Genomic DNA, 17,679 nt, shown 5'->3' with positions numbered 1-17,679 from the left:
TTTTTTTCACTTAATTAATTAATTAAATAAATAATATTAATTAATTAAAAATTTAAAGAAAATTTGGTCCAAAAAGATTATCAATCAATCATATCAATTGACCAAATCCAAATCCAAATCCAAATCCAAATCCGAATCCGAATCCGAAGCCGAAGCCGAAGCCGAAGCCGTAGCCGTAGCCGAAGCCGAGCCGAGCCGAGCGAGCGACGACGACGACGCCGCGAGGGGAGACCCTCTTCTTGACCCTTTAGCAACATGAAGGAGTGCTTCTATTTTTAAATAGGAGACTTTTCATTTCCACCACCTATGTGGGACCAAAGCTTATTTAATAAAATAAGAGAGAACATATCATTTCCTCTCCACTTCTTTTTCCCTCAATTTCCCATTCAACCTATCAATTAAACCCAACAATCCCCCACATGAATGGGGAATGTCTACAAGATAAAGGAATGCACGGATAAGTGTGTGATATACAAGCGAAGATTAATTGCATCTGGATAAGTAGGTTTCCCTTTGAACTTTCCATAGTGAACTTATATAGGATATACTCGATCAATCGGTAGATGCGATATCTTTGAACCGTCGAACTTTGTTGTATAACTAGACAACATAAGTCACACAATCAATCATCAACCATCTATGGTTCTCACGGTTGTGTTCGTTTCAGCCATGAACACCGCCTGGTTTCGTGAATGCATAGAGAATGGGCCTTTACTGTCATTCCCCTTGAAGCGGCTTATACTTCACATTCACATAGGTGATTTCTAAACGTGTAGTCTTATAGACACACTATCTAGTTATTTTCCGTCAGATTTAGATAATCATTAAAAAACCTTTAAAGCTTTATTAACTCATTAAAAGCCTTAAGGTTTTATCCTTTGTTTCTGAACATTGTCATCATCACGAGAATGGGTTGAGTTATTTGACAATGTTGAACCGTCAATCATAACTTTGTTTGATCTCTTTGAACCTAGTTCTTGGGATCTCCAGTCTACTAGGTAGAGTTACCGCCATGTTGACTTGTCCTAGGCCTTAACCCCATTCCCCTCGATGATCTTTCAACAGCCTCTCTAGATAAGCCTTTTGTTAGTGGATCCGATATATTATCTCTTGACTCTACGTAGTCAATAGTGATAACACCACTAGAGAGTAGTTGTCTAACAGTATTGTGTCGCCGTCGAATGTGACGCGATTTTCCATTATACATAACATTTCCTGCCCTCCCTATTGCCGCTTGGCTATCACAATGTATACATATGGGTGCCAAAGGTTTGGGCCAAAATGGAATATCTTCCAAAAAATTTCGAAGCCATTCAGCTTCTTCACCAGCCTTGTCTAAAGCTATAAATTCAGACTCCATTGTAGAGCGGGCGATGCATGTCTGTTTTGATGATTTCCAAGACACTGCTCCTCCACCAACGGTGAAAACATATCCACTTGTGGATTTAACTTCAGATGATCCGGTGATCCAGTTTGCATCACTATATCCCTCAATTACTGAGGGATATTTATTATAATGCAAAGCATAGTTTTGGGTGTGTTTCAAATACCCCAAGACTCGTTTCATTGCCATCCAATGAGTTTGATTAGGATTATTCGTGAATCGACTCAACTTGCTAATAGCACATGCTATATCTGGTCGTGTACAATTCATAATATACATCAAACTTCCCAAAACTCGTGCATAGTCCAATTGTGAGTCACTTTTACCTTCGTTCTTTTGAAGTGCAAAACTTACATCAATTGGAGTTTTTGCAACATTGAAATTTAAATATTTAAACTTATCAAGTATATTTTCAATATAATGTGATTGTGATAATGCTAGACCTTGTGGAGTTTTATGGATCCTAATTCCTAAGATTAAGTCAGCAACCCCTAAGTCTTTCATGTCAAATTTGCTAGCAAGCATACGCTTCGTAGCATTTATATTGGCAATGTCTTTACTCATTATCAACATGTCATCAACATATAAACAAACAATGACTTCATGATTTGGAGTATTTTTAATGTAAACACATTTGTCACACTCATTAATCTTAAATCCATTTGCCAACATTGTTTGGTCAAATTTTGCATGCCATTGTTTAGGTGCTTGTTTAAGTCCATAAAGTGACTTAACAAGTTTGCACACTTTCCTTTCTTTACCTGGAACTATGAAACCCTCAGGTTGTTCCATGTAAATTTCTTCCTCCAATTCTCCATTTAAGAAAGCCGTCTTAACATCCATTTGATGAATTTCAAGACCATATACAGCTGCAAGTGCCACTAACACCCGAATAGATGTTATTCTTGTTACCGGCGAGTATGTGTCAAAGTAATCAAGACCTTCTTTTTGTCTATAACCTTTGACCACAAGTCTTGCCTTATATTTATCAATAGTGCCATCAGCTTTCATTTTTCTTTTAAATATCCATTTTGATCCTAAAGGTTTATTTCCAGGAGGAAGATCAACCAATTCCCATGTATGGTTATTCAAAATTGATTGAATCTCACTATTGATTGCCTCTTTCCAAAATGATGAATCAGAAGAAGACATTGCAGCTTTAAATGTTTGAGGCTCATTTTCAAGCAAGAATGTCACAAAATCTGGTCCAAAGGAAGTAGATATCTTTTGACGTTTGCTACGCCTTGGATCCTCTTCGGATGGTTTACTTTCCTTTTGAACTTCTCTTGGTCGTTTAGATCTTTCACTTGAGCATTCACTTTTAGTTTTATACGGATAAATATTTTCAAAAAAATTCAGCATTATCTGATTCAATTACCGTATTAACATTAATTTCAGGATTGTCCGATTTGTGAACCAAAAATCGACAAGCTTTGCTGTTTGTAGCATAGCCAATAAAAACACAATCCACGGTCTTTGGTCCGATTTTTACCCTTTTGGGCAAAGGAACTTGGACCTTTGCTAAACACCCCCACACTTTGAAGTATTTCAAGTTGGGTTTTCTTCCTTTCCATAGTTCATATGGAATAGTTTGTGTTTTGCTGTGGGGTACTCTGTTGAGTATTCGATTAGCTGTAAGGATAGCTTCCCCCCACAAGTTCTGCGGTAAACCGGAACTTATTAATAAAGCATTCATCATTTCTTTTAATGTTCGGTTTTTCCTTTCAGCAACTCCATTTGATTGAGGTGTGTAGGGGGCAGTAGTTTGATGAATAATTCCATATTCTAAACATATCTTTTCAAAAGGAGATTCGTATTCTCCACCCCTATCACTTCTAATCATTTTTATCTTTTTATTCAATTGATTTTCTACTTCGTTCTTGTATTGCTTAAATGCATCAATTGCTTCATCCTTACTATTAAGCAAATATACATAACAATATCGAGTGCAATCATCAATAAAAGTTATAAAATACTTCTTTTCACCACGAGTTGGTGTAGACTTCATATCACAAATGTCTGTGTGAATCAATTCTAAGGGACTAGAATTCCGTTCAATAGATTTATAAGGATGCTTAGCATACTTAGATTCAACACATACTTGACATTTTGATTTATTGCAATCAAAGTTAGGCAATATATTTAAATTAATCAGTTTTCGCAAGGTTTTATGATTGACATGTCCTAAACGTGAATGCCATAAATTATTTGACTCAAGTAAGTAAGAAGAAGCTTGAACTTTATTATCATCAACAACCATTACATTTAGTTTGAAAAGACCCTCAGTGAGGTAGCCTTTTCCTAGATACATTTCATTCTTACTGACAACTACTTTGTCTGAAACTAGAACACACTTGAATCCATTCTTGATAAGAAGGCCGACAGACACCAAATTCTTTCGCATTTCTGGAACATGATACACCTTGTTCAGCGTCACCACCTTGCCGGATGTCATTTTCAGAAATACTCTCCCATATCCTTCAATCTTTGCAGTTGCAGAATTTCCCATATAGATCGTCGCATCAGGTGCTGCAGGGGAATAAGTAGAGAATGTTTCTCGGACTGCACACACATGCGAAGTAGCTCCTGAATCAAGCCACCATTCTTTGGGATTACCTACTAGGTTGCATTCTGATAGCATTGCACACAGATCATCAATAGCTTCTTTATTTTCCACCATATTGGCTTGTCCCTTTCTCTTGTCCTTTTTCGGAAGACGACAATCTGGAGCTTTGTGTCCAACTTTCCCACAATTATAACAATTGCCCTTGAACTTTTTCTTGTTCTGCTCCTGATTCTTTCCAAAAGGTTGCTTCCTTTTCTTATTCTTTGGAGCAGCATCTTCAACGATGTTCGCTCCCATAATTGCTGAATTTCCACGCAACTTCTTTTCTGCTGTTTTGTTATCTTCCTCAATCTTGAGACGAATCACAAGATCTTCCAACTTCATTTCCTTACGCTTGTGCTTTAGATAATTTTTGAAATCTCTCCACGAAGGAGGCAACTTTTCTATCATCGCAGCCACTTGAAACGCTTCATTAACTACCATGCCTTCAGCAATAAGGTCATGAAAAATAAGTTGCAGTTCTTGAACCTGGGTTCCAACAGTCCTGCTATCTATCATTTTATAGTCTAGGAACTTAGCAACCACAAACTTTTTCAAGCATGCGTCTTCAGTCTTGTACTTCTTCTCAAGTGCATCCCACAATTCTTTAGAAGTTTTTATAGCACTGTAGACATTATACAAATCATCATCCAAAGCACTTAGGATATAACCCTTGCATAGAAAATCTGCCTGTGTCCATGCCTCAGTAATCATAAACTTTTCATTGGCCGGCATATCAGCAGCGGGCACAGGAGGGTCTTCATTAGTGAACTTCTGCATACCAAGAGTGGTAAGCCAAAAGAACACCCTTTGCTGCCATCCTTTGAAGTTGGCTCCAGAAAATTTTCCTGGTTTTTCTGCCGGTGGCACAGAAGTGCGGTTTGTTGCAGCAACAGTCGCAGAAGTAGTAGCAGTATCACTTGTCATTTCTTTTCACTGTCAAAATAGACAAACTGTCTTAATATTTCAGAATATCAGACCTTTTACAAAAACAACGACGAAGTTTTTATACTCTTCAAATCGTTGTACAAGTATGAACTTTAATATTCCAATGAAGTTTTTATACTCTTCAAATCAGAATATTTATTTCATACGGAGTAGAAAACCACACAGGTTTTAGTCTCCAAAGACAGAATACAGTTTGGTTAGAAAACAATAATAATATAATTTCCTTAAGATTGTTAATAAACTGTATTGGAAAATATTAAACAGTAACAGAAACTTCTGAAAATAATAAAAACAGAATCTGAAAATATTAATGCAGAAACAGAATCGAGCCCACTGAGTGCACAGTGTGTCCTTAAGGAAATTATTCCCCTCAAAGTACCCGAGGTTTTTGGAATCTTTCCTCCCAGGATAGAACGATTACTCACCAAAGTAGAGGTACTGCAAATCTTTGATGACAGCGAACCACTTGAAGGATGTATATCACACGATTTTAGGAAGTGCAGAAAGAAGAAGAAGAAGATGGTATGTTCAGAATTTCGTATTGAACATTCTGAAGATTTTACAGATATATATAGACTGTTGATACCTTTTCAGAAAAGGCACCTGTTGGGAAAAGGTTTGCCTGTTGAGAAGGTTTGCAACTTTTCGGACAAGGTTGCAACCATTCAAAAATCCGTTGGAAAAAACGGAGGGAAATTTTAAATTAATCCGGGAAAAACGGGTCGCGGGTCGCGGGTCAGGATTTTTTTCACTTAATTAATTAATTAAATAAATAATATTAATTAATTAAAAATTTAAAGAAAATTTGGTATTAATTAAAAATTTAAAGAAAATTTGGTCCAAAAAGATTATCAATCAATCATATCAATTGACCAAATCCAAATCCAAATCCAAATCCGAATCCGAATCCGAATCCGAATCCGAATCCGAATCCGAATCCGAATCCGAATCCGAATCCGAATCCGAATCCGAAGCCGAAGCCGAAGCCGAAGCCGAAGCCGTAGCCGTAGCCGTAGCCGTAGCCGAAGCCGAAGCCGAGCCGAGCCGAGCGAGCGACGACGCCGACGCCGCGAGGGGAGACCCTCTTCTTGACCCTTTAGCAACATGAAGGAGTGCTTCTATTTTTAAATAGGAGACTTTTCATTTCCACCACCTATGTGGGACCAAAGCTTATTTAATAAAATAAGAGAGAACATATCATTTCCTCTCCACTTCTTTTTCCCTCAATTTCCCATTCAACCTATCAATTAAACCCAACACCCACAACGAAAAAGCCCTGTATAGACGCGAACCCCCCTCGTTACCGTACGTGCGACTCTCACTGCATACGGCTCGCACAAAGACTCCAAAATCCATCTCGAGCCCTTTCTTCCGGGGATGAAGAAAGTGGAAAAAACAGACTCGTATTTCTCATCGAACAAATACAGGAAAAGAATCATCAGGCTCAGTTAAAGGAAAAGTACTGCTTACTAAATAGGATCTTTTCATACCCAAAATTCGAATTCAAAATTTTTGATTAAGAGTGGAAGAATCTTATTTATCCTACTACAACCTTTGTTTGTATGATCAATAGATTTTGTTTATTTTATTTTTTCATCCAATATTTGATAGTCATGTTGGGGCCTTGACTATTCTAGGTTCACGACAAGTAAAACTCATTCAAGAAGAAAGCGCTCTTTAAAAACCTTTTTTCATACGCATGACTTAAATCTAAGACCTTGTTAACCTATGTTTCTTATACATTATTTACTTTTTAGACTTTTATTTTAAAATGATAAATTTCTATATTTCAAAATATTTTAATTTTAAATATCTCATTTTATTCTTCATGACATTATTTAATTAACCCACAAATATCATAAATATATTTTAAAATTACAAGTTCTAAAAGTCTTTTCTTCTTTTTCTTAAATATGTGCCTAGTCAAATGACGTTTATGCTTGAATATCCTTAAATGCAATCTTAAAAGTGAAAAGTGAATTTAAGTTTAATCATAAATTTGACCATAAATTTTTTAAATAAAATTTATATATTTTAAAAAAATTATATAAAAAGTATTATAAATTATAATAATTAATCGTTTAAAATATATAAAAAACTCACTATTAAAAATAAAATTATTTGAATCTCAAAATTCAAAAGTTGCCGCACATAAATTGGGACAGAAGGGGAAGGGGAGTAATTTATATGGCCAAAATAGGTTCTAAATATATATTAAAAACAAAAAAATATTAACATTCCGTTTCCCCAGAAAATCTGTTACTACTTTTCTCCAATTTACCCAAAATCCTCCATAGCCAATAGCTTCACACAACAAAGGTTAAAAGAGAAAAACGATTTTTTTTTTCTTTATCAATTTAGAGGAACAGGTTCTTTCAATTGAGAAGGATCTATTTGGTTAAATATAAAATTATGCCATCAGGTTCCAGAAAACGAAAAGCTGCAAAGAAAAAGAAGAATTTGGGAGGAAATAATATTAATAATAATAATAATGTTTCACAAGTATCAAGTTCTGCTATTGCTGTTAATTCTCTCTCTCATGGTATGGTACTTTCCACATTCTTGTACATTCATTTGTTTTATTTTTCTCAATTTATGTGTCATTTTTTTTCGTTATTTAAAAATAATTAATTGTAATTTTTTTTAATTTTTTGATATGTATATGACATCAAAAAGGGTAAGAGGATGCATAGCCTGAACTTAGTACACCAAGACTCACCTTTTTATGTGTCATAGTTTATTGTTATTTGTGAACAGTTTATTTAACTTTATTTTTGTCTTAATAAACACATGTATATGGCATAAAAAAATGCATGGTAAGACCCTTTACAACAAGGTCCTTTGTGGCACGGTACTTTTTTGAATTTCGTGCATAGCTTGAGCTTAGTGTATTAGTGTATTAGGTTGTCATATTTATGCGTCATACTTTTTTGTTATTAAGAAACAATTTAATTTTAAACTTTTCACACTTGGTTAAAAAAGAATTTGGAAGAAAGTCAAGCGCACCAAGTGCGTGTGATAACTAAAAATTCACAATTCTAAAGAGTTTCGAGTTTTCCATAGAAAGCATGTGGGTCAACAGTTTCAAGAATTAGGCAGAGTTTTGGTTATGGCCTTAATAAACACATGTATATGGGGGTGGTAGTGTAGAGGTAATATTGAGTATTTGTTTTGGTGATTACCGTGGTGTCCGGGCTAGCTTTTGAGTATTGTGCATTTTGACATGGAGGAAAATGCTTTCCGTGAAAAAAATAGACTTTTCTTAGGAAATGAGGACAAGCTGGCCTAGACACTACAGTTAAATGACATTGGGAATAAAAAAGTGGATTAAAATATGGTAGTCCTACAAGTTGTAAGAAAAGGTATGAGGACTCCTTTAGTGGGTCCTAGGCGGCGCCAATTCACATTAGTTGAGGGTTAACTAATGATTACAACAATAACGCCTCAGTCCCAAAGGGAACCGGAAAAAAGGACGTGTTTGTGAGAAGTAACATAGCTAAAGGTAGGAAGGGGTTCAGTTGAATCCAGAAGCTAATTTACTAGGTAGTTTATTATGCACGTGAATCCATGATCTTTCCATAAAACTAGGTATTTTATGTATATATTTTCCAGAATTTATCTAATATTGCCTTTTGACACCCATGCTACAGAAAAGGCTTAGTGGTGCACTTAGTTGAAAGCTAAGTTATTAGCTAGTGGTACAAGAATCAATTTCAGCTTGATGCATTTTTTTCTCCTTTCTTTAGTAGTGCACGATTCGCCTCTGGTTGAATCGTCTAGAAATTACATCATTCAAGTAAAGGTAAAAAGCAATTTTCTTTTTGTATTTCTAGGAATCCTCTTGTTAAGATTCCTGGCTCCGCGACTGTTAAATTGTGAGTAGTGAAAGTTTAGAACAATAGCTAAATGTTGATTGAAATGAACTAAGTGATATCAACTAGGATTTGGTATGGTTGTAAAAGAAAATTACAACTTTGGAAAGTCATTTCTCGTCTTTTGGTAGTTTTAACGATTAAGGTAATCAAACAGAATACCCCTTTTACTATTCTTAATCAAATCTGGACCTTTACAGTTTGATCTGTCTCTCAACTTTGGCTTTGTGAATTTGGCTAATTTTCTCTTGTTCTGCATTTTTGCTTATGTCGTGTCTTCTTTACCTTTATGTCTCTCAATTATTGTTGTAAGTTATCAGTCTTTATTATACATGTATTGTTTTATGTTTATTTGTGTATGATGTGTGCTTTGTCCTGTCCCATTTCATGATTTCTTTTGCTGTAATAATTAGTTAATAACGACGTTCAGGCTACTTTCATTGTTGTCCGCTTTTCAACAGACGTGTCCGAGTAGATAGTGTTACTTTCTCTCAAACCATAGTAATATTATTTGATTAGATCATCGAATCGTTCTGTTATTTTGGATTGCATCACATGACAGGTGATTGCTAAGTTGTGAAAATACTTCTGTGTTGAATCATTGGGTTGGAACCAATCTATGACAGGTAAGGAAGATTTGATACATGGTGGTAAAAAAAAGACCGATGGCGGGGAGGGTAGTTACTTTGCTTCTCAAGATCACCAGTTCAATGATAGAGAGGGAACTAGGGAGAAGCAATTGGAAATTTCACTTAGTGAGTCGTCAATTGATAAGAAAAAACCAAATGCATTGGAAAAAGGAAGAAATGAAGCGAATAAAGTAGCAATAGAAAGGGTAGGTACCGTTCAGGTCGAACAAGAATTGAAGCATGAGAGTGAATCTATGAGAAATGACATTAACATTGGGCGTGTTGAAACCCCGAGATTCCCTCATGAAGGAGGCTTACGAAGGAGGTCAAGTAGTAGAAGCAAACCTGCTATGTCTGAGAACATAGTTCAGGTGGCCACAAGCGCTTCAGCTATTGATAATGTGGCCTTTGGATCATTGGAAAAGGAAAATGAGAAGAGAGAATTGGGCGTTATGGATGAGAAAACCAGAGTATCAGAAGTTATTGTGGATACGGGATTAGAGAAAAGGGACGATAAAGCTGTAGAAACTCCAAATGCAAAGCCCTCTGTGGCTGTAAAAGATGATGACAAACTAGAGACTTCGGACGATGCACCAGCAGTTGATGCTGGTGTTCATGCAGACGACATCAAAAGTTCTCCCCCTGACCATCAGGTTTACCACTTCTTCTCTAGCTTTTTTATTAATACGGTGTCATAATAATTCTCTACGCACCTGGCAGTTTATTCTTTTTATATGCGTGAGACACTATCTACAGATTAATCTATTTCTTCAAATATCCCACTAGAAACAGATCAAAATTTCATTTGATAATACCTCGGGAACTATGAAACTATTTTAGTAAAATTTATTCTCTCAATTCCCATGAGATATCACCAAAAAAGTGAGTTACTTTTGGATTACCTTCATATGGGACGATGTATTCCTGGAAATCCCCAATGAAAAATACAGACTATTCCTTCCTTTCTATAGAATCGATCATAGCCATCATGTAAACTTTTCCTTTTTGTTAATATATGCAGTCACTAGTAGCTTTGGGTCCACGACCAGTGCAAACAACTTCCTGGAAGAGTTGCTGTGGTTTGTTTGAGGTGTTTGCAGGATCGAATAAATAACTTCAGGTTGGAAATCCATTCTTTCAATTTTTTGGTCTTTTGGCACAACGGTTTTTACATAGCGAAGGTATATATGAACAAGAATGTATAGCTCATATCAGTTAGATGATCTAGGTACTAATGACCTTTTCGTTTTCTTTATGTTCCTTGTCCTTTAATTTGATCTCTGATGATGTAACAATGAACTGCTTCGTAATCTGAAAATTGCACTATTTGCTTTTGGCATTAATTGAACGGTCCCTTGTAGTTTGATTTTGCTTTCTATTCACGTTCTCATGAAAACTCTGCATACTCCTCTAAACAAACTGATTTATTAGTTCTGCACTTTCCTGGGACTCATGCTTATGTCTGCTTGAAATGCACCTGATTGATGGTGGTTCTATAATACAATCATGTCAAATACGCGACCTTTTTTAAGTGAATATTGTTTGTGACTATACACAGTGCCCGATAGTTCTCACTAAACAGGAAAGATAGGCGACTCCTGCTGTTTTACGACATAGGATTGCTTTTGTCATGCTTTAATGTAGTCAATTCACCATTTTCTCTGAAGCATCTGTGTTGTCCTATTTAGAAATTTCTTTCAGTCATGCCACCCGTAGAAGAGCTCATATGTAAGTAGAGGCAGAGTCAGGATTTCAGCTTTCAACTTTATGAGTTCTCGATTTTATGACGACAACTTAAGTGCTAATAACTAGGTCAATTGGAAATAGTTGTTCTACTCTGAGGTAGAAGTCGGGTTTGCGTATACTCTACCCTCTCCAAACCCCACTTTGTAAAATTACACTAGATATGTTGTTGACTTAAGTGCTAATAACTGAGTTTTAAATTTAATATGTGTATATACTTGATGAATTTCTTAACACAAGTGGATTCGACTGAAATCATATATGGTCTTCTACCTATGCCCCTGTACCTAAGTTGGACTCACGGATTTGATTTGTTATAGGATATAATTTATCATAAACCAGTTGACGTTTACTTCCATAGGGATCCTGATTAGCAGTTTAAGTAAATTAAGCAACTAATCAGAATGGATCATCGGATAATGATGACAAAATATGAAGTTATAAAGTCTGTATATAGGGATGCCGTTTAGAAATTGGAAGTTGAAACAGTAATAGTTATAAATGTTGTGAACAATGAGAGATTGGTGAACTAAATGTGAGGAACAAGGTTTCATGATTTATGCAATATAAGCTGGTACGTAGAATGCTTGGGGAGTACAGTTATGTCTAACTCGTGAAGGAAACTAATGAGAGAGATTTATTTAGGAATGTGTGGATTGAATTCAGATACAGATAATTACTACTGACATTTCTTGAACGCTTTTCCTCCTGTTCTTCGAGGGCGATGGTGCTTATGATCATTGTTTAGAACAACAAGATGAGTTTTCAACTCCATCTTTGTCACTGAATCCGCATTTAATTTACGATCTTCTTGTTGTGTCTCAGATTTGGCAGTTGACGGAAAGAGCACATTACACTTTTGCAGCCTCATCTTTTAGCTCTTTGGTTCTGATAATTCTCTCTCAGCCTTCTTCTTTTTTCCTTCGCGGGGACAAAAATACTGTTTTTCTTGACTTTTTTCTGTAATTTATTCATTGAAACTGATCTCACTGGTTTCAAATGGATTTAGAGGGTGTTTAGGCTAGAACGAGTGATATTGATCAGCTGTTTGACTAACTTTTGGATCATCGATGGCTAAATTGCAACTTCTTAAGTTTTATCTTGGTTGGAGTACGCCAGATGCATAACTCTTTCCATTTCAAAAGCATGTTATCATCATTCTATTTTTAGTGCTTCGGGGGATCGCACTATTGGGGACATTATGCATGCTATACTGTCGAAATAAATGCAGAACATTGAGCCATAGATGTAGGATGAATTGGTCTACTCCAGAAACGTAAATTTGCTACGTTTAGGAGACAAATGGGGTTGTCTTGAACCGCGGCCTTTTATATTTTCCAACTCGTATAGCGTTTCTTTTTTGAAGGATAATAAACCTATGTGTGCTTGTCTGTTTTTCTCATTCATCTTAGCAACACTCAATCGATATTATATTGGAATTTACCACCTTTATTATATCAGTCAATTCATACATTTCTCTGCTACTGCAGGTTTGAGATGCATTACGATTCCAAGCAAAACGTTCTTCGTGATTCAGAGGAGAGTCATGTGAAGGTTGAGTGATACAATCCATGTTTCTGTTATCCTTGTTTTACGATAAGCAGCTCGACACTCCTCCATTGTTTGTTAGTACTGCTTTTCGTGCTTTCAATTGGCGCGATGTATCCGGTTTAGAGAGAGAGAGAGAGTTGTTTCTTTAGTTGCCTGGGAAACTTGAAGTGATAATTTTTTGGTGGTTGATAGTTTTAACCAGCACATATATATACTTGTGATAAATCTTTGGTTTAGCTGAACATATGCTTCCCAATCTATATTACTTCAATAGTTTATATTTCATTCTTCTGAACTAAGATTCATATTTGGGAAAAGGGGAAAATTTATCCCTTAACTTGTGATTTATTAGAGTAGATATGTTCCTCATTTAAAAGCGATGCATATATTTTCGTCTGACAAATGATGTATATTGACCCTTTTGCTATCAAGTCTGGAGGGGTACGAACATCAAAGGTTTCAGGTTCAGGTCTGTGTAAATGGAAAAATTCATATTGGGAGCTCTGCTCCATAAGTAGATTCTATGATGCGCGAATTTAAATTTAGTTGGGCATTAATATGGATAACAGAAATTAGGTGAGAAACTTTATATTGAACATGAGAGAGGGTGTGATGTGCATGTATATAAATAAATGAAATATAGTTGAACAAATATATTTAAACATGTTTATGTAATATTGATAGATTTTAATCTTTTGTCAAAAATATTTTAAGATATTATTCTGACTCAAGTTTTAAAAGGAGATGATGGACATATGTTGTGTTCTTTATGTATCTATTTTTTAATTGAATTGTTTAAAATTTAAGTAAGCATCATTTGTAATTTCAAAAGTGAAAAAATGTTGACTAATACACAACATTACATGTCGAGTAAATGTTTTTTTTCTTTCATGTATTCCGTATTTGATTAATTTGAATTTACATCGTGTAGAATTTATTAACGGATAAATCATTCTTTATCAAAAAGAAATTTATTTTTACACTTCGAATTTGAGACTCAAATTAGAGATGTAAAAACTATATCCATCAACCACCCTCATGGGTGTTGAGTAGATGGATTTTGATGATACGACCAAATTAATTACATTTTTGGTCCTTCAATCATTGATGAATTTTAATTTTAATCGTTGTAATGTTAAGTTAAGAGTGAGGGATCAGAGACATTTAAAATATTCGGAAAATTGAGGTTTATACCTGAATTATCATATATATGAATTTTCTATTTGAACTATCATCATATCTTAGTAGCCTTATTAATAATACGTACATAGTTTCTAGTAATCACGTAGTTTCATATGCTAGAAAGGTGTTATAATATGTGTTCCTTAATTTGTTTTCTTTCTATCTTGATATTTTTTTTTTGTCATTTTATTCTTGTAACTCTGTTGATTCCCTCATCGTTTGAGCTGAGGGTCTATTAAAAACGTCATTTCTATCTTACAAAAATAAGGGTAAAATTTGTGTATATTCTACCCTTCTCATACCCTACTTAAAGGATTACATTGAATATATTGTTGTTGGTTGTTCGCAACTTTAAATAGACCATCATCAATTACCTTCACCGCTAATTACCATCGTCAACCACTTCTACAATCAGTCTTCACTACACAACTACCTCCATGACAAATCACCGCCATCAACTATCACTTTGCATCTATTACTATGGCTATCACTACTCGTCACTCAACCTCATTGCTAATTTTTTTCCATCAACTATAATCCTCCTTAGTTATCACTTATAATTACTATTAGGGACATTGTCACTATGTAAAGAACTCAAATTCAATGCAACAATAACCAACTTTTCAACTATATTACTAAGACTAAAGATCAATTACAATTTTCTAAAAGTAAACATAACAACTCAATGGTAAAAGCCCCAAACAAACATATAGAAATATTGAAAGTAAGATTAAAGATTGATAGACGGACAAAGGGAGATGAGAAAATACGGACACTTCAAAAGGGAGATGAGAGGAATCAGCCTCTTTACTCAACAATATGAATGTCATTTCTTGCTATTTGAGCTTGGATCTCAAATCAACTTTTGTTAAAGACTCATCCAATTATTGATGCTCTATATTTCTGCATACTCACAATGTGTACAATTGGTTATAGTGACATAACACCAAATAGTACACTTACAAAATTATTTTCCATCTTATTTGCCCTTGTTGGTTTTGGATTTTTCCATATTTTAGTAACAAATTTTGTTACTTACTTTCTTGATTCGCTAAAAAATACTGACTATTCGATACACGAAAAAGAATTAAAGTGGCACTAGCATTGAGTATTTTTGTGTTATGTATTGGAATTGGAGTTTTTTTAATGCATTTTGTTGAGAAAATTGGATGGTTTGATTCATTTTATTTTTCATTTATGGGAGTTACTAGTGTTGGTTATGGTGAAAGGGTATTTGAATCAATTGTTGGAAGAATTTTTGGATCAATTTGGTTAGTTGTTTCTATAGTTGTTGTTGTTAGAGTTTTTGTTTTGTTGGTTGAAGTTAGAGTTGATGAAAAGCAAAGGAAAGTGGAAAAATGGGTGATGGAACAAGACATGTTTGTTGATCAGTTTCATGCTGCCGACATTGATAACAAGGGTTTTGTAAGGTAAAAGCTTTCTTTTTGTGATTTTGTATCTGGTGTTCGGTATCTGTTTTGAAATTCGATTAATCAGAATTTGTATCGGAAGATTCCATTTTAGGGGATACAATCCCTACTAAATGTGACTCTATGATTAGGACTTGAAATCTGAAATCATTAATTAAGGTAGGGAGTACTTTATCCCAAAAATAAAATTTACAGATGCGAATTTAAATTAGTTGATCCCTAAAACGAATATAGGACGATGGTGCGAGGAACAAAAAAAGAAAAGAAGCTATTCATATTCATTTTCACATATTTGCAAGAATTATGCTCTATTTCCTAATATTTCTTAAGTCAAGTTTAGGGGTGACAAAAATATAAGCGGGTTGGATTAAATTTAGACACATTAAAAGGATCAAGTTAATAAACATTTCCTAATCCAAATGATGCAACAAAAAAAATTGCATCGGATACGTTAAATAACAGATTATAATTCAACTCTGCTCAATAAAATTTAACCTTTCCTCCTTTTCATTTTGCTTTTCTGAATAATTCATTAAAATTGACAAAATTTTCAATTTCTAAATTGACATAATTCTCAGGAACCATCCACATTTATTAACTCCTAGTCTCAAAATTTTGTTTTGTATGTTTGTGGTGACAGTAAATCAGATTATGTGATATACAAATTAAAGGAATTGGGAAAAATCACAGAAAGAGATATATTGCTGATTAACAAACAATTTGAGAGACTGGACACTGCTAATTGTGGAAGAATTACTCTTTCTAATATTATAGAAAGCCATTATTGATCGTTATGGATTGTGATGAGATGGTTGAGATTCTTCTGTTCTTATTCAAAAGATCTCGAATTTGAATGGAAAAGAATCATATCGAAAGCACCACCTTCATAAATGAGTCCTGCAATACATAAATTTGAATTTAGTCGAACCCAATATAAATATCAAGTGCTGAGCGGTAAAACATAAGTTTTTTTTTTTATTGAACATGAGAGAGGGTGGTGTGCATGTATAATATATATATATATATATATATATATATATATATATATATATATATATATATTATAGTTTAATAAATATATTTATATAGTTTTTATGTGATACTGGTAGAATGTAATTTTAAATATTATTCCGAGTCAAGTTAGAAAAATGAGATGATGGACAGATGTTCTGTTCAATATGAATCTATTTTTTTTCAATTGAATTGTTTTATTTTAAGTAAGCATCATTTGTAATTTTAAAAGTGAAAAATGCTGACTAATACACAACATTACATGTGGAGTAAATGATTTTTTCCCTTCATGTATCTCGTATTTGATATCAATTATTTGATTAATTTAAATTCGCGTTAGATAAAATTTATTTAAAATAAATTATTTTTTATTAAAAAAAAATTATCTCAAAATTTGAATTCGAGACTCATATTAAAAATGCATAAACTCTACCCATCAACCACACTCATTGGGGGTGAGTAGATGGATTTTTATAATATGTCCAAATTAACTACATTTAAGTCGTTCAATTATTGATGATTTTTAATTTTAGTCCTTATAATATTAAGATGATAATGTTTAACTTTCAATCAAAAATATGTATTAGGAAATATGTAATATTTAGAACTATTTCGCCTTCAAATATGATGTAACAATACAAATTTAACATAATAAATCTATAATTAAATGGTTTAACAATCAATAATTCATTAAATTTGAAAAAAATCATAATTTAAGGGATCAATAGTGCACATATCATTTAATTGACGGTCAAATATGTGTAAAAAAATCACAAGGGATAAAAACAAAATTTGTTGATATTTAAGAGATTTGGAAATGCTAATCCCTATAATATATGTAGCTAATAGTATTCTAAGCCAATAAATAATTTCGAAAGTTTTATAACCCATAAATTAAACCCACGTTCTACGTAATCATAAGAAAAAATATATATGGCAGAATTATGCTTGTGATTAATATTATCATTTTTGCTTATCACCAATAATTTACTAATTTTAATTAGTCATTGTTAAGTTGTTGGATTTGCCAACAAACAAATGATCTTTTTTCACTTTTTTTGTTATGCACACGGCACACCTAAAAACAGTTTGTTGCTTCATTTGTATTCATAAAGCAAATAAATTATTATGAACTAATTATGGTACAGTAAAATCTTTTTAAATTAATATTATCAGATCATAAAATAATATTATTTTATAGATATATTATTTAATTAATTAATATTTATTAATTTAAAGAGTGTTTTTAAGATTTAATGAAGGTTAATTTTAATTACATGATTTGGGAAATGAAGCGTCAAGAAATTTAAATGAATCCTCTTGT

General features: G+C 33.7%; 1 protein-coding gene and 1 pseudogene across 1 annotated transcript; both read left to right on the top strand.

Annotated features, from left to right (window-relative positions):
• The first annotated feature begins 7,205 nt into the window (after positions 1-7,205).
• LOC129895728 (uncharacterized) lies at positions 7,206-12,997 on the top strand. The gene is made up of 4 exons (XM_055971484.1): positions 7,206-7,479; positions 9,436-10,091; positions 10,460-10,558; positions 12,672-12,997. The coding sequence occupies exons 1-3, from the start codon at positions 7,350-7,352 to the stop codon at positions 10,550-10,552; spliced, it is 879 nt and encodes a 292-aa protein (XP_055827459.1). The 5' UTR covers positions 7,206-7,349; the 3' UTR covers positions 10,553-10,558; positions 12,672-12,997.
• Positions 11,641-16,132, top strand: LOC129894916 (two-pore potassium channel 3-like; annotated as a pseudogene).
• Positions 16,133-17,679: the final 1,547 nt, after the last annotated feature.

The sequence above is a fragment of the Solanum dulcamara genome, chromosome 7 (assembly GCF_947179165.1).
Source record: "Solanum dulcamara chromosome 7, daSolDulc1.2, whole genome shotgun sequence".
Classification (NCBI taxonomy): domain Eukaryota; kingdom Viridiplantae; phylum Streptophyta; class Magnoliopsida; order Solanales; family Solanaceae; genus Solanum; species Solanum dulcamara.
This window is presented reverse-complemented; position numbering and strand designations above follow the sequence as displayed.

Excerpts from the sequence above, each read along its gene's own strand:
- LOC129895728 (XM_055971484.1), top strand. The coding sequence starts at position 7,350 with ATGCCATCAGGTTCCAGAAAACGAAAAGCTGCAAAGAAAAAGAAGAAT. Across the intron at positions 7,480-9,435 it reads TGTTAATTCTCTCTCTCATG|GTAAGGAAGATTTGATACAT; the intron begins GTATGGTACTTT and ends AATCTATGACAG. Across the intron at positions 10,092-10,459 it reads GTTCTCCCCCTGACCATCAG|TCACTAGTAGCTTTGGGTCC; the intron begins GTTTACCACTTC and ends TAATATATGCAG.